Genomic DNA, 22,314 nt, shown 5'->3' with positions numbered 1-22,314 from the left:
GTTATGTTGAAGCAAATTAAGCAGTTCCCTTATGTCATTCTTTCATTACAAATATTTATTGCTGCAAGCATCCACATATTACTCTGGTTATTTCATAATTGGTTTTGGATTAGGCATTTTTCTATGTTTTTCTTTTACGATGTTTCTGAAATGAAACGCCTCCAATGATGATTGTTGTACGCACCCTTGTGTGCTGCATACCCCCCTGGTTAAGATGAACATTATAGTTCTCCCTATGATTCCTAAAAGGTAGTTTCAGGATCACTTGGAAAATGAACTGTCAAACTTTGCAGGCTATGTCAGGAAAAAGGTCTTGATTCTTCACTGGATAGATTGTGTACCCTGGCCGACGGTGGATACATTGTGTGAATAGTTTCTTATGGTCAAAGAACAGTCTTATAAACCATTGACTGCAAACATCGTACATTTCATGCACACAGGATTTAACTTTTCTTCACGAGTCCCATCTTGTTACATCCAATGTTTTATCGCTTGTTAGAAAAAAAATAAAAAATCAGTGTTGCTATGTGACTTCACACTAAAAGTAGGAGAAGGCCAAACACGTATTAGCCATCGATAATGATTACCCTCTACCACTTTTGCTGTGCTCTAGAAGAGCTGTGTGATTAAGTTCACTTGTAGCAGTAGGAAAATCCTGAAAATCCACTGTAAACGGTGCTCTGCGATTACCACAGTATCTGTATTGAAAGTTAGTCGCTGCTTGGGGTACCACCAGCCCATTTCATATACTGGAGAGGTAGATTTTACGTCACAGAATGTTGTGAAATGTTATCATTCGTTTTTTGTCGCAAATATAAGAAAAATCTTGTATCTAACTCAGTCTTGACAAACTAGTGCATATTTTTCTTTTTGTTATCTGTTCTTCTAGCCATGTCCTGTAAGGTCCTAAGGATTTTCACACTTCTTCTGCTTTCTGGGTTGATTTATTGTGACCATCCAGAAATTAGCGGAAGACAGATTCACACATCTGCAGAGACTTTCAGGTTGAGTCATAAATGTTTATGTCCAAATCTAAAGCTTTTACAGCAAGCCTATCAAAATACATATTTTTCTCCTGTTAGCTGACGCCATTAAACATCCATTCGGATGAAGATTAACATTTTGTTCGTGAGTATAAATAGTATGTTCAGCGTTCCCACCAAACAGATGCGGCGCTTCCGTTACTTGAGATTATTGTAACATGTACTATTATTCTAAAGCCTGCATAACGAGTAGACACACTTAATTTATAGCTATATATTATAATTACAATTAAGTGTATTCATTGTGGAATGCATCGTGTGTAAGTACAGCATGTCTAAACCCATCCTCCTCAGTTCCCTGGCTAAAGGACCTACACATCAAACCTTTTTATATTATTCCATTGGAAAATAATTATATGTGCCCGTAAGTACCCTGGTGTTTGAATATGCATGCAAAATGAAGAAAATTTTAATTACAGAAATGTTTATGTCTGATGCTACACAAAGTGGAAACAAAAAAACAAAGTTTTACTAGTTTTATTTTTTCCCAAATGTTAAAATAATACAATAATAATTGACGGGGTTCGACAAACCCTGGCGTCCAGACTTTTGCAGGGCTGCCATCATGAATCTGGCACCCTGTGCTTTCCCGTGGTGGTGTAGAGGATGCTGCGAGGCTCCCACCGAGGTCATGTAATGCACGTTACCTGACCCTGACCTACTAGATTGTTAGCTTATTTTGAACAGGGCTGCAGTACTTTTTACTCATTGTATAGCACTCTGGAATATGGCGGAGCTATATACATATGTACGGATACTGTGGATTAAAAATAAACCGGAATTCTTTTTTGTAAGGGTTTTTATATGTACACTATTTATGTACACCGTGATTTATGCAGGCATTGTTATAACTGCCATTGGAATTATAAATATATTTTTATTCCTCCCTTCTAGGTCGCATTTATTGCCTTCAAACATTGATATTTCAGAAGGCTGAAGATAGTTGACTTTTGTATTTATTTTTTCAGCCATACTAGCTGTGTAACTATAGGTTTAGTTTTCATAATTTCCCTGAGATATACTAGTACACATTAAACCTACCCGTAATAATGAGAATCTGCACAAATTTATTCTGTTGTAGCCGTTGTATTATCATTTTACATCTGTGGCAAGCAGTGGAATTGGTTCTTCTTGTCCCTTTTGAGTTCATTTTAATTAAAACAAAAATTATTACTCTAAGAAGCTCGCATTAGAAGCCTGTAAGGAGTCTTTTGTATCGATTCTGTAGCGTTACCAACTTGCATACACTCTAGAACAGGCAGTCCAAACTCATCAAGTGACACGGAGCTCAGCTGCATCATACAATGCCCAGGCTAACCATAACATGGATATGAACTCATGCCAAAGCCAAGAATCATTATGACGTTGTAAGCCAATGCGTCACACTTTAATATGTTGCAATTAAAAGAGAAAAACACAAGGAAACAAGACCTCCCTAGATAAGATAGATCAGATGGCAGTATGTCTAATAGTGGTAGATATCGTGAGATTGAACCTCTGCAAATTCTGAATGTTCTGAATGAACACTTTCTTCTGTATCTGTGTAATAAAGGACACTCCTGAAAGTCCATACGATGCTTATGGTGGTTTATATTAGATAGTCTGTTAAGGTAGTAGAGTGCAACGGAAGACAGTGAGTACACAAGACGTACACAAGACGTATTTACTATACCCCTGGAAATATCATATGGAACACCTGGACAGCTAATGCTTTGTATAGAAAATCCTTGTTTTCACTTGACTTTAAGGCTGCAACTAACGATTATTATAATAATCGATTAGTTGGCCGATTATTTTTTAGATTAATCGGATAAAAAAATGCAAATTTTTTTAATTTAAAATAATGTAATAAAAAACGTACAATTTACACTTTCATCTCTTTATTGTATTGGCCTCTCTCTATTCACCTTCTTATTTTACTGACATAATAATAAAAGCTACAAGAACCCAAACACGGTGTTTCTCAAACTAGGTTTTAATACAAAGTTATTAGTAAATATTAATTCATATGTTAACTATTTTTCATATTTAATAAAAACTATGAGAAAAAAGCCTTGTTTATATTTTCTTTTATTTACCAAACTGCCCCCAGTTATGCACATCTGACCCCCAGCTTGCCACTGTTCCCCCATATATGCCTTATACCTCTTATATGCCAGAGATTCCACTGTGCCCCCTGATATGCCACTGTGCCCCCGATATGCCTTATACTCCTTATATGCCAGTGATATGCAACTGAGCCCCCTGATATACCTTTTACCCCCAGATATGTCTTATGCCCCCCTGATATGCCTAATATTGATATGCCACTCGCCCCCATTTATGCCTTATACCTCCCTATATGCCACTCCGCCCCCCCATAAATGCCCTGCACCACCCTGCACCAGCCCCAGCGTAAGTGAAGGGCAGTAACGGAGGCTGTCTGTGCGATGCAGACCCCACCAGCTGACAGAGAGGATGATCCTCTGCAGGAGACCTCGATTCTCTGTCAGCCGGTGGGGGTCTGCACGATGCGCACAGACAGCCTCCGTTACTCACCTTCACTTACGCTGAGGCTTCTATGAAGCTGCAGTGAAAGTGCCTGTCGGCAACAGAGGTTCACAAAATACCAGGGAGTCGGGAGAGAGGCGGAGCGGTGTATGGGAGGGGGGGAGGAGTCAGAGGGGGTGTATGGAAGTGGAGGGGAGAGACGGAAGTTGTCTGTGCGCATCGCACGGACACCCGCCGGCCGACAGTGAGGGGAATCCAGGTCTCCTGCAGCGTTGTGGGGGATCTGGATTCTAGTGTTATAATCCGATCTCTGAGTTCGGATTATATAAGGAGAGGAGTTTTTCAGAGCATTTGCATTTCCCCCCGCCATCTTTGTCCTTTTCACCAGTAACAGCCCAACAGCTCTCCACTTCCTCATGTTTTATCTCCCAGAAGCGTGGCATCCTTTGAGATCTTTCTGTTTTGGGGTACCAGTTCAGTTGGGGGGTGCATGTTGATCCCTAGCTCCAACATAGTGTCTGTATTCATGTTTAAAACTGTTACCACCTGAAAGATAGCCTGATAGCACAGCTCGGTCAAAACATGAAAAAGACTGTCCCAGCCGTGTATAAGGAAATAAAATGTAGCTTATTTTACTGGCCTGTATTTTTGGTCTATTCCATTTTCACCCTGTCTGTGCTGCTTCAAAAAGAGGTCACAATTCAGCAAAAAAGAAAAAGGGACAAGAACGTGGACGCAGTTGCGCTTCTTTGTTTGCTTCTATAAAACTCACCATCTTTTTTTGTATGCTGTACAATTGAAGAGGTGGCAGCCAAACGGATCTAATTGCATTTTCTGTCTTCTCTTTCATAAGCGTACAGAAACGCATCATTTTTTTCTGCACCTAGTCCCCAGTCTTGTCCCAGACATCTCTATTATTATTATTATTATTATTATCTATTAACAGCTTGTAGTACCTGCGTAATTACTGGAAGGCCAAACTGACTCTGTTCACACACATACACACACATATACAGTGCATGTGCATGTGTATGTATATATGTATATATTTATTTGTGTGTGTGTGTGTGTATATATGTATATATATGTGTGTGTGTGTGTGTGTGTATATCTCATGTGTCTATAGTTTTTCAGAGCATTTGCTCTGAAAAAACCTCTTTTTATAATCGATAAAAATCGATTCAACTAATCGATAATGAAAGTCGTCAACGATTTTAATTATCGATTATTATCGATTTTATCGATTAGTTGTTTCAGCCCTACTTGACTTTGCAAGCTCACTTGTCTTGACGTGTAAATCCATAATTTATGTGTAGATTTTGCAATTTGTTCAATTTAACAACTATGAGGTAAATTTCCATAGTCGGGAGAACTTGATACATGTGGTAAAAATCAACCCAAAGTAGTTGTTAAGTTGGTCACATATATACTTGATCCCGTTTGTAATTGGTATCAATGTATTCAAAGTAGATGGTAACCTTTGCATATTATCAATCTAAACTATAAAGTAACAATGCTATTTTGTTTGTGTATTCACTACTTCCTCAGATGATGAATATTTGTGTAAACTACAGATGTCGTAATCCCCCCGCCATCTTTGTCCTTTTCACCAGTAACAGCCCAACAGCTCTCCACTTCCTCATGTTTTATCTCCCAGAAGCGTGGCATCCTTTGAGATCTTTCTGTTTTGGGGTACCAGTTCAGTTGGGGGGTGCATGTTGATCCCTAGCTCCAACATAGTGTCTGTATTCATGTTTAAAACTGTTACCACCTGAAAGATAGCCTGATAGCACAGCTCGGTCAAAACATGAAAAAGACTGTCCCAGCCGTGTATAAGGAAATAAAATGTAGCTTATTTTACTGGCCTGTATTTTTGGTCTATTCCATTTTCACCCTGTCTGTGCTGCTTCAAAAAGAGGTCACAATTCAGCAAAAAAGAAAAAGGGACAAGAACGTGGACGCAGTTGCGCTTCTTTGTTTGCTTCTATAAAACTCACCATCTTTTTTTGTATGCTGTACAATTGAAGAGGTGGCAGCCAAACGGATCTAATTGCATTTTCTGTCTTCTCTTTCATAAGCGTACAGAAACGCATCATTTTTTTCTGCACCTAGTCCCCAGTCTTGTCCCAGACATCTCTATTATTATTATTATTATTATTATCTATTAACAGCTTGTAGTACCTGCGTAATTACTGGAAGGCCAAACTGACTCTGTTCACACACACACACACACATATACAGTGCATGTGCATGTGTATGTATATATGTATATATTTATTTGTGTGTGTGTGTGTGTATATATGTATATATATGTGTGTGTGTGTGTGTGTGTATATCTCATGTGTCTTTAGTTTTTTGTGTATTTTTCTTTGAGGAAGCTGTTAGCAGAGCTTTGAAGTTTTTCTTGGCACTCTGTGTGGCAATGTTTGATGTCTATCTTGAAATATGAAACATAAAATTAAAACTGTTTTCATTGTTAAGAACAGAAGGCACAGTGGAAATTTAGAAGCACAAGTAATACAAAATAGTAATTCCTCATATTTTGCAAATCAGAATTCATAAAACGCTAGTCAGGTGTCCATAGTGTGTTATCTAGGAAAATCTCTTTGATAAGACAGACTTGGGTAACTGAGTAACCCAGAATGTCGTTGCATTGTTTTTAAGAGGAAGAGCTCAGCTTTAACACCTTTTAAAAGACTAAATTAACAAAATACCCACTTACCTTAAAAGTAAAATATGCTGTTGAATCTAATTGTTTGACATCTAGTATCATGCCTTAGAGAGAAGTTTACTTGCATTTTGCCCTTATGTCCTTGAGCCAGATTTACTGACCTTATTCTGCAATTTCCAGTTTGCAATGAGCGTAAACAAAAGTCGGGCTTCAATTAAGGTTGGAATATATTTCTCCTAGCCTGTATTTAGTTCGGGACAATTGTCAGTTTTTCTAGAGCGGCAAAAAAGGCAATCAAGATGAAAATTGTTTGTGCTCCCACTCAGGGTTGCTTGGTACCCTCAAGTAAAATAGCTTATACCCCTATGTTGTTTACAAAGTGATTTTTGACATGTAAGATTCATCATCCCGTCCGCAGTACCGTGGCCTTTATTATCTATCACTTGGGAAGGTGATGTCAGCATTTTGTTCCAGACCCAACATGGAATGTATGCTAATATTTTGTAAAAAAAATGCTAAAAGAACATAGAGGCAAACATTTGCTTTATGATAGATAAGTAACATTGGATTCTTTTGTTATTCATGCTACAGGTGAGAGGCATTCTTTGCAGAGGCAGCAGTCAGTCCCTCAGCAGACATATGTTCCATCACTGGCAGACCAAATCATCTCAAGCAATGCTGGTCTAACGGAAAGAGAAGCATTCCGGCTAGAAAAATTTAGACAGCTTCTAGCTGGCCCAAACACTGACCTTGGTAAGTACATCTTGCGCTGCTGATGTAAATAGATTTATCATGCCTGTCAAATAAGCAAGCAAATGGATAGGTCCTTCAGCAATCTTTCAGCGTGCTGGTTTGCAACATGCTATTAATATACAAATAATGTCATGGAGTCATTATGTTGATGCCAGCAGCATTGTTGATTCTCAGCTTTTAGGCCAGACCATTTCTTCAAAAGTTGGTATAACTTTGAGTGAGGTGACTCCTTTAAGAATCAAGGCATTTGAATGTCTGCTGCTAAGCAGAAATTCTGGCAGTTATTGATAACTACTGATAAAGTACAGATAATAAAGCAAACAAAAATATACAAATATTTTACCTATTATACCAAAATCATTACTTTTTGATTATATTTCCTCTGTGCATTAATGTAATATTTTCTAAGATTTCTACCTTGGGCCTTTTAATATTAAAATATAAATTTAATGAGCTAGTGGCTTGTTCAGCAAAATAATATTTAAATAATCATTCTTGATTTTAAGAAAATATTTTGGATTAACAGTAGTTATTTAGAAGAAAAAAAATGTACGTTGTTACTTGCTAGATATTTGAGCAAAGCTTTTCAAAGATGTTTAATTTTCTTTTAAAAGCCTGGTTATTTTAAGTATAACTCCACTGATTTCTCTTGTAGGTTAAGCCAAAGTTCCCTTTTTTGAAATTTTATGATTTAAATTACAGTGTAGCACGTAAAAGAGATTAAAAGGTTGCCGGCTTATTTAAATGCTTAAAGCCATCACAATCCTATTATAAGTTGAATTGTTACCGGGAATCTACATTTAAATGTAAAAGCTGGTGTTTCTTTTAACATATATAGAGATGTATGTGAAATCTAAGCATTTAGTTACAGTGGTAAATTCTTCCACAGGCAATTTGTTGGCTTAGGCTTCCTAAACAATGTGAAATCTTAACCATAATGCACAGACTTATTCAAAATATGAGGAATGGTAATCTACTTGTTTGTATAGGACACTGCATACTTTATGAAACATCTTTAAAAGATGAGGGGCGTCAAGGCCTAAGTGTAAGCACATGATAAGTATCTACTGTTCTGAAGAATTGACATTGAAGTAATTACATTTTTAAGGTTGCTCACTAAAAGTATTGGCTTAAGTGGAGCAGACCTTTTGCTTTACTGTCCTGTGCATTATGTCATTAACCCTCAATTAGAGCCCTGCGCGGGACTGCTTTTTTAATTCTGCTCCCGGTGTTTTTAATCCCGCTCCCGCGCCCGCAATGTGGGTGTTCCGCTTTCACCACATTTGTGGCCAATCACGCCCGCCTCCTTACCTGATTTCCTGCGCAGTCCCGCAAGGCTGCCCTCGAGTTGTTCTCTCACAGCGTCTCTTCTCTTGCTCCGCCTAGGAACAAGGCGGAGTCACAGGAAGTGACGTCACATCACGTGACTCCGTTTTGTTCCTGGGCAGAGCAAGATAGGAGACACTATAAGGGAGCAGCGAGAAGGCAGCCTTGCGGGACTGCGCGGGGTTACCGGGACCCGCAGGTACAGTGCCTGACCGCCTGCTTCCGCCCACAACCCCAGCAAGACCGCCCGTGGGACCCGCCTCCCAATGCAGTCCTCTACCCTCAATCTATTACCTCTTTCCCGATAGCTTGTCTGCCAGGAGGATTGGGTACCTGTTCCTACTAGGCAGGCTCTAATGGTAAAGTAAGGAAAGAGTCTTAAACTATTGCACAGTATTCCCCCCAAATAATGGCAGTGGAGGATCTCTGTGCTCTTTTTGTTTAATTTCTGTTATAGATTGCTGTAAAAGTTTTAAATCTGTGTCCGATACTGAATCCCGGCTCTTCTGCAGGAAGGAAGCTTCCTACATTCCTGTTACGGAGAAGCGATAGGTCTCCTGTGTTCAATGTTGCTGTAGGGATGCAATATGATTAGTACAACAGCAGAGTGATATCTCATTTAGACAGCTGAAAGTAATATTGAAGTCGGTTATAGAAACGCATGTTTCAAGACATTTGGAATCCTGTAATTCTTCCATTCGCATGGTTCTGTAACTGGAAAGCCGTCAGTAGGATTATGTACAAACATAACCATTTCCTGTTGAAACTATAACACAGCCAGCTGCAAACTCTAGTTTCAGTTCTGCTGCTCCAAGTTTTGATGTGCAGAGCATATAATAAGTGTGTAAAATGCTTTCAGGCCTATTTGGTTAAGAGGGATGTTGCGGGTAGGGGTGTTTCAGACCCTGCTCTTCACTATAACCTGTGAATCTCTGCTGCAGGAAGAGCTTTGCTTGCCCAGTATAATGTAGAGTTAAATTAGTTGCTCTTCCAGCAAAGCTCTTCCTGCAGCAGAGATTCACAAGTTATAGTGAAGAGCAGGGTCTGAAACACCCCTACCCACAACGCTTCTTGACGGAGAAACTTTAACACTACGACTCTCTGCCAGCTGTCCCTTTATTGAATAGACCCCATTGGGTTTCACACAGCATATCCTGTGAAAACAAAACATCAGATTTTTATATTTGGAATTTCGATTTTTGACACAATGTGTTTTTTTTTTATTTTTTATCCTGCTCTCAAAATGTCCCTTTCTTGACTACGCTAGAGCCTTGGTTATCAGTTTAAATTCTAAGAACACTTTTTTTAACATTTTTTTTCTCTCTAGATGGTTTGTAAGAGAGGTGTCTGTGGATTGATTTTCCCATTGAGATTGCATTGCTAGCTGTTAAAGCAGAGAGATGTGTCTAAATAGACAGGCTGCTGTTATGGGCTGTCATTTACAATACTTGCTATCAGCCACCCTTAAATTCCCAAGATGGTTTATTATTTTTTAGTGATGAAACAACATATCAATGATTTTTTTGTATGTACGTTGTCAAAAAAGTACTTTAAGACAAAAACTGTTGGTCCAATGTTGAGCGCCTAGACTTAATTTAACGTATTCCATATTACTTAACTTAATTCATTAAATCTTCTCTGTTTTAGTAGCGGTAGAAAATTACCCAACTATAAAGGAGGCCCATCAACTTTGGAGCGCACCACGCACACATGTTTTTATTATTTATGTTTATCTTATTTGGAAAACCATTTTACCGGGAAGAATTTCAATTATTTTCTCATATTTAGTGCAATTTTCTCACATGTATACTACGATTATTATATATATATTAATAATGATAACTTATTATCATTACTGTTTTATAAACAGTTGCACGATGACAGGTATTTTGAATGATTACCTAGTAGAAGGTAAGTTTGTTTTTTAGAACTGCTCCCTTTTTATAGAACAGCTCCTTGTATGTGGAACCCTATAAAAAGGCATGGAGTGAGAATACCCTGTGGTTTCTAGAGTCACCCTTGAGGATAATAATATATTTAGTTTTCTAAATTTATGAATGCTATCCATCTGTAATCTTCATGGGCTGAAGCTTGAAGGAACGCCATATTAGTCACGTAACCGTGTAACTGATAGGATTTCACAGTACCTGTCTTCCTGCCTTCATATTGGAGTGATGACTAGATCTCTAGGAACTATGCTGTGACTTGCTGGGCACATGTATGTTAGAAGAAGCATGTTCACGCAGGAGTAGAAAAATATTGACACTGTGCTTTCATTACATTGTGCCTATTTTTGCCCAATGTGGGATGTTTGCATGTTGGATGGTGCTATATAAAATAAATAATAATGATGATAATGTCATCTTCTGAGCTACATTGGGGACAGCTTCTTCAATTGACCCTTGTTTGTTCTGTTTTCTTTCTTGGCTGTCTAAATGGACCAGTGTGTGCATTAATCGCATATTGATGTGTTCCAGACAGACCACCCATTAAGAGATGCATGTAGCATTACTTTATTTAAGATTTCTAAAAAAAATGCACAAATACACTCTTTATCTATAAAAGGGGCATAGACCTCTTCATCCTAGACATATATTGGTATGCACACTCCCCTACATTTCAGGTGTCCAAATTAGGACACCTGTTTTGGGGCATGTGGCAGGAGATGGGGAGAAGCATGGCTGATCAAAGGGATGGACACCACCTTGCCCAAATAACGACAAGGAAGCAAAGATAGAGTGAAAATAGTCTGCGCGGTTGATTTTTCGACTACCTGGACCGGTTAGTGGAGAAGAAATGAACTCCTCCCAACCGGCCCATGCTCCCTACACTTTTTCACCGCAAAAGCTGGACAGTGGGGCAGTTACGCACTCTTACAAAAAATCTGCGCCATTGGGATGTAACTTGGCTGTAAAACACATTTATGTTGTAAACAAAAAGAACTTGAATAAGAAAGGTTACATTTTGAGATGGATTGCAAATGAGACGACTGAATCTAAATACAGGTTGGTGCTTAACGTTCATTTTATTGCAATATGTTGCTTTAACAGAATTGCAAAAAACATATCTGGAACCATAGAAAATGGATATTAGCAGGCTAAGGTTGAGAAGGGTACAATTGCTAATGAAAAGAACAATTTCTTTTAAAATTCTAATTAGTGGAAGATACCAAGCAAAATATTACAGATGTGAATACATTAGTATGACCTACCAATGGTCTTCCTGTTTCACATTTTGAACGTGTCAGAATTAATCTTGTATTACTAATTAAGCCACACAGATTAGGCAATAGAGACGAGCTCACCGTGCGTGCTGTCACAAACCATAATTTAGCTTGCTCTGATGGACATTAAAAATGACCATACTGATATGTTAAAATGGGATAATTTAAGTAAAGTTAATTAATGCCCTTACTGTACAACTAGTGTGGGTGCAGCAGTTTTTTTCCCCTAGCTTTGCTTTAAAGCCTTATGTGATGTTTGCTGTCATGTTGTGAAAATCATTTGGGAATTAGCAGTCACAGTCTGATGAGCTTTGTGAAGGGTATCAAATGCAGCCTGACATATATTTTAAGGCAGATTGATCTGAAATATTCATTGGGAAAATACACCAATTAAACACTTTGCGGTTAGTGAGACGATCGATCAAACAGGCTTAAGAGGGTCTGCTAAATGGTCTTATTGGTACCGTGGCATACACGTTGGCTAGAAGTAATGTCAGAAGCGGCAACGTAAAATAGTTTTAATAACGGCACATTATGTGGGGAGGACAAGCTAATTTTTGTTGACTGTAACTGTAGAGGCAACGGAGTGCTTATGTCTTGTGCAGCTCTATTTGTGTGTGTCTTATGGTCTCTTGTGTAGTGTTCTGTAAAATTAAATAGGTTTGTTTAATTGCTACTTGTCCCAGCATTAATGAACTATAGCTTAGGAATTGGCTAATGCAGTTGGACACGGTGAGCCACAGAATTGACTATTTTTAAACTGTTACTAAATGCAGTGATTTAGAGGTCTTTTAGGCAGCAGAGAAGCCGGTTGAGAAGATTAGTTAAGGTGCTTTGATGAGACTTGGCATGGTTCGAGGCTTTTCGGTGGTTTCCGTGTGTAGCCAGTTCTCCGAGACCTTCGTGCGTCAGCGTACTGTCCTGGTTTTAATGTTTGTATGCCGGGGGTGAAGGGTCTGGACGCTGTGGACCTCTTTAAATTCACAGTCATGCTATTCTGAAATCTTTCCCATTCAAATTCCATTTACATTTCTGAAGCACAGTTTTGTCCCTCTTTTTGTTTAGTTTTGAGTGTGGGGGCCAATTAGAGAACCACGTCTAGAAGAGCTAGACACAGACACAGTTACATTATGTAAATGCTTTAAAATAAATAAATGAAAAAACAAATCTTTTGAAAGGCTAGGGCCTTGGGAAAGAAACAGTCATACTTTTGCCTGCAGGTCACTATTTTGACAGAGTTCATGTAACAAGATTGTGTCTGAGGTTAATGGCTCATTTAAAATATGCAATAAATTTTTGCATTGAGTAAACAGAAATCAGAAGAAAGTTGGGTTCTTTTCAGAACATACGCCGGCGTTATTGATTTGCTAGTTTAGTCTCCAGCTTGTCTGTTGTACGGAGCAGTTTCCCAAGTTCACGTTGTTTGCAAAGTAGGGGATGTCTGAAGGGCACACATATACACTATATCCATGCCAAGAGCTTTTATCATGCTGGCAAGTATGCAATCTTTTACCTTCTATATTTTATCTGGATATACCTGATGGGTATAGTAATGGCTACCCTACTAAACTGGTTACGAGTAATAAACATTGAGTATTAAAAGTAGAAGTTGAGGTCCATTTAATCTCGGAGGATGAAAAAAAAATGACAAAAGGTGTATGCTGTTTTACAACCTCTGTTGCAAGTATCATTAATTATGCGTTCATCTGTCAAGGTCTCACTTCTTGTTTTGAAGCTGCCAGAACATATCAGCTTTCATCAAAGGGGTGGAATAAATTAATGGGGAGGAATAATCATGCAAATCAGGTCAAGATGAAGATGAATGCAGCGTTAAAGAATTTCCTTTATATAGTAATACATGTTGGATGTCTAAATGTTCTTCTTATATGTCCTGCTCATTCAATCTTGAGGTCTCCTAGCCTTGTGAAAATGTCCCTAGCAGGGGTCAGCTGCCATTGTGTTTGTGTATCTAAATCATATGCTCTATTTTTTTTAATTGGTTCCAGGATAGTGAAGGAGCTCGAAGCCTTGTGAACGATGTTGTTGGGTGATAGGATTTCCATCTGGAGCTCATGTAAACTATTAATACACAGTAAATGGCTTGCGTAATGAAATATATAGCCGTGAAAAGCCACATTAAATTCCTTGTAATGTTTCCCCACACTTCAAGTAGTAGCTAAGGAAGCAACAAGCATCTGTTTTTCCCCGTGTAATCTCTAGAGCCGCGTGAGCTCTTGAATCTTTAATGGACTTTAATTAATGCTGCTGTTGTCCTGTACTACTCCGTGCCTTTTACTTCTGTGCGTTTGATGTATTTACCTGCGTGCTTGAACCGTTCACAAAGCTCCTGTGTGCATCCAGGACACCAGTCACAAAGCACTTTTCTGTTTAACCCCTTCCGGACCGACTTTGCAAAACTGGGTCTTCACTTGAAGACCGCAGTTTTTTTTAAAATATTTAAATTCCGTGCTCGTGATTCGCTGCAAAGCGATCACGTGCACGGAATTGAGGGGGAGTGGCTGCTACAGATCGCTGGGGACACCCAGCGGTCAGTAGCAGCCGCCCCTCATGATCCCAGCGTTCAAAGCGACGCTGGATCGCGTATCATCGATGACGTACCTGGTACGTCCCGGTCTGCCGGTGACCTTTGACCCGGAAGTACCAGGTACGTCCCGGTCTTGAAGGGGTTAACATGTCCATGTTAGTTTTTCCTTCTCTTCTTTTCAGGGTTGGTGAACTCCGAGCCCGCCCCCGAGCCCGCCCCCGAGCCTGAGATCACTCCCACGGAGTGATCCTGTAGGCTGAAAACACGGTTTGCAGGAAAACCAGCAATCGTGTTTTCAGCTGCCACAGGCAGCTTCAGGGAGGAGGTTTGTGTGTTGATTGGGTCCCCACACAAGTGTGGGGACCTGACACAACACCCCCTTGCTGCCTGATCGCTCCATGAGAGCGACAGTGCAGCGTTAACCCCTTCAATGCCGCGATCGCGGCATTTAGGGGTTAATTCCCGTTTTGTAAGGGGCTCTGCTGCTGGTGGTGTGCCTGGAAGTCCAGGCACACCAGCAACAGCAAAAACGAGCCCCCAAAAGCCCTTTGATGACTCCTGTAGGCATGGAAGCCTACAGCAGTCATCAAAGAGACTCCCCCTGCAATGGCTGGTCTATAGACCAGCAATTGCTTCCCAGCTGCCAGAGGCAGCTTCAGGGACAGGGGAGACGGTTCTTCGGTCTCCACATGAGTGTGGAGAGCAGCCCCAACACCACCCTGCTGCCTGATCGCTCCATGAGAGCGACAGTGCAGCGTTAACCCCTTCAATGCCACAACTGTATGACACATTTGTGGCATTGCAGGGGTTAACATTTGTCCCCAAAAGCTTGTGGGACTAAATATCAGTCAATGCTGTGCTCCAATGGAGCATCAGCATTGAAAGAGTTAAAAATAAATAAATAATAATAATAAAAAAAATAAAATTAATTTAAAAATAAAATAAAACAGCACTTACCTGGAAGTCCAGGGTGCTTCCAGGTCAAATGCTGTGAGTTTAGTAAGTGGGCTGATGATGATCAGATCACTCCTGACCAGCTGTTAGTTTAAAAAAAATCCTGGCTCCTAACTTTCTTAGCTGGCGCCTAGATTCACAACAAATTTGTCAAGCCCTGCTATAGGCCATACAATGCCATCGATATGTGGCATTGCACTTGTGTTACACTGTGGCAGTTTCGGTGAATGGCTGGTACTGTGTAATCTATGCCCGATGCAAAGGATCTTATACTTTAATGGTTCAAAGCTAGACTTAACTTCACAAGACATTTTCTGATCTGGGAAATGGTGAGTCAAAGACAATAAATCAAACATTGTACACAGCCGTATGTTTCACTCCCGCAATATGCACAACTATATAGGATAATAAGAGAAGTTAATATCCTGGGGAATTTCTCGTGATTGTGAAATACTAGTGCACTTTGAAGGCCAGTACTCCAGAGACATCACTGCTCAATAACTATTTTATAGTCTACAGAATTCTGTGTCTTCCAGCCGCTGGGAATATCGTGCTGGCTATATGCGTCTTTATAGAGAGCTCAGCTGGGGAGGAGAGCTTATTTGACTCTCATATCATCTCCAGCTAAAGGAATTTAGTTTCATATATTTGCAATTCTCAGGAAATCGACTGAAATAGTCTTCGCTGTACCAAATGGCTGAATCCAACACACACTGTCTACAATGGCACAGAAATAGTCTGCGCAAAGCAAACACACTTTATTAAGGCTTCCTGTCAAATAATGGTGGACTATTTCTGGCACCAAGAGGAGCATTGCCCTGCAACAATGAATAGGCAGCAGAAGTCTTTATCGTCTTCTTTTGTTTCAGCTTTCTGTACCCCTGTGAGCCGTTCAGATAACGAGGTTGTGGCTTGAATCACTTGATCTTATTGTGATATTTTTTTGGATGGTTTTGAAATTATTCAGGTGATGAGACCTTGTAAGCACTGGCCATTTATTATTTAAAACATCTGCATATTTAACATTCTGATAACAAGTGACTTGCATTTGTATTTAGTTTCCCAAATACCTGCAACGAAGGGCAACGAAGAGTTGCTAAGAGCTATGTTCAAACTCAAACATGTCCCAGATGCTGCTACTTTGTTAGATGTTGCGTGGTGCGGTTTGTTGTATTAATCATTGTTCCTTTAAGATTAAATGCCAAAAGAAGGAAACCCCGCATCATTTATTACTAGAAGCATTAGGTGTCTAATTAAAGGGCACCTATAGCCATGTGACAAACGAGGTACGCTCGCTTCTGCTGCTTAGATGATTAAAACTGTTACAAACTCTTAATGTATTATTTTCTGGCTAAATTAAAAACCTATCTTTAATTCATAACAAAGCTACATGACAAATGTCTATTCAAGAAGCTTTTGGTGTGTGTACGCCTATTAGAACTCTGTAATTTGAAGTTATTATAAGCATAGCTTTACATTTAAAAGTCCAAAACCGAACCAAAAGAGAGAAATAGATTTACCATGAACATCCAGGATCGCTCCAAGGCCATGTTATGTTAGGATGCTTTTTTTCTGTAATGCTATAAAATCTAATGGCTAATACTATGGTTGCCATATCATCTGGCACGTACATTCTACATGTTCTTGGCCTCTAGTATGTAGACTGCTGTCCTGTAGTATGTGGGATGTATAAAATAACAAAAGGTAGTCGGTTACTAAATTATAAATCCTACATACTGCATGGGAGCACATGCTTGTCGGCAACATATGAAATGTGTCTTCTGTCGATAAAACAGGTGATACGGCAACATTAACTTTATAGACAAAATGATGTCCATTACACCTTTGATGACATCACATTCTAAATACATAGATACTAATATGAAGTTGCCCCCCCTGATTTCAGTGAAGTGTGTCCCAATTTCTTTGTCCATATTGTGGTGCACAAAGCTAGGTCCATAAAAACACGGTTGTATGAGTTTGGTGTGGAAGAACTTGACTGACCCGCACAGAGCCCTGACCTCAACCCCATCAAACACCTTTGGGATGAACTGGAATGGAGATTGGGAGCCGGGCCTTCTCCTCCGACATCAGTACGTGACCTCACAAATGTTCTACTGGATAAATGGACAACATATTAATGTCTTTTTATTTAGAATGCAATGTCATAGGAGTCTATGTTGGTGTAATGGTCAGGTGTCCCAGTACTTTTGTCCATACTTTTGTATATATATATATATATGAAGGAAGGTTGTAATATGCAATCACAAAGTAGCATGAACGCTGCATAGTTTTTCTTTTTCCCCCCTGAAAATTAAACACCAACTTAAGCATATGAATTAGACTTTTGCTGTTGCTATGCAACGGTTTTGCTGAACCTTCTGACCCATCACCGATCCACCTACCGAGTTACTCTGTGCTTTACGTGCATATAATGAATAAAAATAGTGTATATTTCTTATTTTAACAAACATCAAAAACACACTGTATATTTATTCCCCTGAAAGTACTGGCTAAAGTGTGTTATATTTACACTTATTATTTCTCTTTGTCTTTTTATATACGACACCCTTGAAGATACCATTTGTACTGGCTGAAGATACCCGATTCGTGTGTAGGAGATCATAAGGGACAGACATTCCTAGCAGTATCAGTTGGTGTCTGAGGCCGTTTTCATATCAAAATACAGTAATTAAGCTGGTTATGCAAATTGGAATGTTGTGATTATTTAAAACAAAGAATACTATTCAGACAGCCCCACTTTACCTTTTAGATCTGTCCTGAGATCCCTGTTAATTTAACAGAAATAGTAAATGTATCTGACCTCGACTGCTGCTTAAGCAGTCGGTGAATGCTTATATTGATCAATTTTGGGTTGCTGCTCAGTCGGAGATGGTCCACAGCCATGATCAGTGGGAAGAGATTGTGATAGCAACTGAAACAGATATTGAACATTGAGTAATTAACTATAGAGGTCCCCGCAGTCTCTCTACGCTCTTGTGCATCTAGGTGAAACATTATGCATGACTACTTGGCTCCATCGCCTTCCGACTCATGACACATTAGCCTGTTCAGCAGATTAGCGTTGGGCGCACATATCTATCAGCAGTAGCCAGCCCAAGCAGACCTTGAGTCTGTACATCATTTTCTTCTGAAAATAAACTCCTTCCATTCTGGGATGCTCGGTTTATATGCCTGGTACGTGATACAGATGAGGGTAATGAGTTTACGTGGGTTAACCCTTCATCAGCTGTGTCATCTTCATGCAGAAAACCTAAGTGCAGCTAACTTTTCCTAGCAGTGTAACAAGGCACTTACGTGCAAAAGTACAAACCGGGATGTAATCAATTTGCTCCCAAACCAGCAAATAAACTGAAGTATTCTTAGTGTATCTCTGGGGTTAACCCTGTTGCAGATGCTTTTAGACAGCAGTTGAATGTGAACCTTTTATCTTTAAAATGCAGGACAGGCTAGCTTGCGATAAGATGAGGATCGACAGCTACAGGAAAAAGTTATCCTAATTACAGATATCGTTGGGCATACATTATTAAGAAAGTGTTTTTCCAATAACAGTACCTTTCTTTGGGAAAGTCATTATTTCTGTAATTGTAAGTAATGTGAGTATGCTTGGGTCCTTAATTTTCAAAAAAAAAAAAAAGTGAATTATATGTTGAAGAGAAAATTATTCATTAGCAAGCAAGTTGCTGTAGTTACCAAGGTCACCCAAAGCATTTTGCTAATGCCGTCACTGCATTGCTTAGCTGTATTTATTTCCGACTGATGGGGGAGCTGCTGTTCCACTCAAGTTGGATCTGAAAAGCTTTTAGGACCTTGTGCTGCTAAATTGCTCCAGAAATTCGCTATAAGAACATAAAGCTAAATCTAGTTTATCGTTTCCATCGTTTAATTGTTCATGCAAGCCATCTCCTCATGTAGCGATTTACAGTAATCTTACTGAAATAACAATTTTGTGCCAAAGAATGAATAATGAATGTGATGAAAGTGTTGAGCTCCTTAATATTTTTTTATTTTCCCCCTAAATGTTTTGTACTTCTGGAACATTCCTGTTGGGTAGGAAAGTGTGCATTCAATTGCTACTAGCATTAAACAATCGCCAATAAGAGAGGCTGATACCATTTAATTGTCACCATGGATTGGAAGTATGTTGTATAGAACACATCCTTGACAGGGCTAGGAAGTAGGTACAGAAGTTGCAGCATTTATTTTGAGTAAGGCTAATCATCAAGCAGAATATAGTGTGTTTGCTCTGGTTGGATGCTAGCATTTTAATATATAACACAAGACTGTTTGGTATTCTCAATATAGGGCAATTCTGGAGCAATCGCCCCTCTGCCAAGCAGCCGATTGGTCAGTTTTCACCTAAATGGAAGTTCTTAAAAGTACAATTTATGCAATGCTGTCATATTTTCCCAAGTGGAAATGTTTAATTTAGACAGGAGGGCAAGAGTGGTTTTACACATTCTGTATTAATGATCATTGTATCTGAGTTGCGCTGTTATTGTTATTGTTATTGTGAAAGCCAAAAATATTCTCAGTTTGGTAAAATACTTTGCCTTTTCTGTTCGGATGCTGTCTTTCTCCTCATGCCAACAGCATACAGGAACAGGTAGTTTCATAGAAACCAAGATTGTGATGGTAGTCTGCCCTGATGTAGAGAGTCGGGCTGAATCATTCTTTCGTCTCGTCTTGGATTCAGAATAACGTCATGTCTGTCCCATGCAATGAAATATGTGTTTGTTATTAAATAAAGTTGGTGCAACCTTGTTTAGACACTTTAAAATAGCTTACAAATGTAGAGATGGTTTCATCAAATTCTGAGCATGAAAGCTGCAACGTTGCCAGTACAGTCCAATGAACTGCGCCTGATTTCATAAAGTAGTGTATGCTGGATTGCAGAAAGGGCATTGCTGATGGATATGGGCACTCGCTATTAAGTATAAAGACATTATTATAACTATATTCATTTATTCACCACATAACACACATTTAGAAAGAAAGCTGCAAAGGGAACCTTTAAACGTTTATGTCCATAATCGTGTCATTACAGACTGGGTAGATATTAGATCACGTTAGAGCTAGTTACTGTTAACTTTTAGAAAAGTATGTATACCTTCACATGTAAAGCATGTATTACCTGTGTTTCAAAGGTTGACAGCCAAATCTGTGTGTGTCTATGTGGGTGCTGTCCATGGTGCTGAAAAGGTTGCAGGCTTGCTTTATTCATCCCTAGCCTGCATTGGATTGGGTCTAATTCTGTGGAGTGCTATGGATCAGGACACAAAACATCGGTAACATGTAGCAAGTCACAAAGCAAGCTAAGACTTCACACTAACACCATCTAGTAACAGATCTCTTCAAGAGAGAGAGAGCAGATACTGTAGGAGAATGTGATATATATCGCATATGCATATATTTTCCAAGTCCCATTGATCAAATGACATGGCATTTTATAGTGTCGCTTCGGTTTGTGTTTTTAAGGGCATTTTACATTCACATCACATGCTCATTGTATACTGTCAGGCTTTATTCCCAGTGGGGTTTTTTCTTATTACAAAGTTCCATTATTAATGATGTCTGTAATTTGGTATTTAAAAAAATAAATAAAAAAAAAAATTTTATTCAAAGAGCATATAACATACACAAAATATATAAGATAGGCAAACCAAATAGCGGTACAGCGCTACAGCATACATGTATCGGCATCATAAAAGGCACATAGGGCACAAGTGCAAGAAAATTCCAACAGGAACTGGTACATAGGCACAGTATAGATATATCAGCATCATACAAGGTGTGGTTGGGACAAGTACAAGAAAATCCCAAAAGGGACTGCCACATAGCGTAGAAAAAACAGACAAACCAAAAGGTGGGTCATAAGTACAGTATATAGGTAGCAGCAGCAGCATATAAAATGCGTAGGATACAATTGCAAAGGAATCCTAGTAAGAACTGTCACATCAGCCATCAGTGAAAGAGACTCAGACAGAAAAAGTAGCAAATGAGCTAACACAATCATGTTTCGAAAAAAAGATATTAAAACACCACAACCTATTACAAGGAGAACACGTAAGGAAAAAAGGTATATACAAAGTAAATCTTTATTAAACAATATGATTTAAATACATATAAAAAAACATATATATATATATATATATATATATAATAAAAAAGCATCTCAGCACCAAGACACATAGAGGAAGGTACATATCGACAAGGGCACAGGGCTACAGGAACTAGGATGGAAATACGTATGTATATGAAGGCACAAATAAGAAACACAAGGATGACCACAGCAATAAAGTAAAAAGGAACAAATGAAATAATATACAGCAATGGTACATCGGTGCTCAAAAGTTACTAACCAACCTAGAAACAAGGCTGAAAACAGCAAAAAGCCTGGTGATGAATGGTGCCAAGTCCAAACGTACCAACCCCAACGTACGTTTCGCTGCAATGAGCCTCGTCAGGGGGCATGATGAAGAAAAGATATTGCAAAAATAGACGAAACAGAATACCGAAGCAGATAAATCAGTGAACACATCAGACCCCAAGCCCATCACACACACTCAAGACTCTACCCCCACCACAGCCAAAGCGGGCCGAAACCCAGGTATCGGAAAAGACCCTTGCAGTGACTGAAGACAAAACCAGCTAGTGGAACGAAATGAGTAGAAAGGGACATCTTAATGGAGTCATCCATAACAGCTATAAAAGTAGACCGCTTTTGGAAGAATGATTTAGCCCTCACTTCTCTATGCATAGCTGCTTCTAACCAATCCATACGGAAAACGCAAGTCAATCGACCTATGGCCATTTCAAGAATCGGCTAGACTGTATCCATTGGGCCAGAATGTTTTTTTTTTTGTTTGTTTTGTTTTTTTAACAAAACGCTGATATAGTGAATAAGAGTATCTTTTCTCTAGCGGTAAAAGATCGAATGCCTAGAGGTGGCAAAATCCCAAAAAGGCCCCATTCCACAGTTAAACGAAATTTAATACCCAGCACTCTAACTATATATATTGATGAATTTCTCTCCAAAACCCTGCAATACATGGGCAGGCCCAAAGACAATGAAAAAGATCCGCATCATGCATGGCACATTTGAAACATTTAGAACTATCTCCCAACCTTGTAGCAAGATAATGCTTCGGAGTCATATAGGCTCGATGTAGATTTTTTAAAAGCATCTCACTATAAGAACAGGACACCAACAATTTAGATCTGAGAACCTTAGCTTCGACCAGCACATCCAGCTCTATATCTGGGAGATCTTTTCCTCCAAACAGGG

General features: G+C 39.2%; 1 protein-coding gene across 1 annotated transcript in view; it reads left to right on the top strand.

Moving 5' to 3' along the window:
* Positions 1–22,314, top strand: part of LOC149302862 (TBC1 domain family member 22A-like) — a 246,137-nt gene that overhangs the window by 18,343 nt on the left and 205,480 nt on the right. The window contains exon 3 of the mRNA XM_089482103.1: positions 6,796–6,957. Within this exon, the coding sequence (XP_089338229.1) occupies positions 6,796–6,957 (162 nt within the window). The remainder of the gene's footprint in view (positions 1–6,795; positions 6,958–22,314) is intronic.

Source organism: Sceloporus occidentalis, unplaced genomic scaffold, assembly GCF_023333645.1.
Source record: "Sceloporus occidentalis isolate IW3139 unplaced genomic scaffold, rSceOcc1.0.p SCAF_17, whole genome shotgun sequence".
Taxonomy (NCBI): domain Eukaryota; kingdom Metazoa; phylum Chordata; class Lepidosauria; order Squamata; family Phrynosomatidae; genus Sceloporus; species Sceloporus occidentalis.
This window is presented reverse-complemented; position numbering and strand designations above follow the sequence as displayed.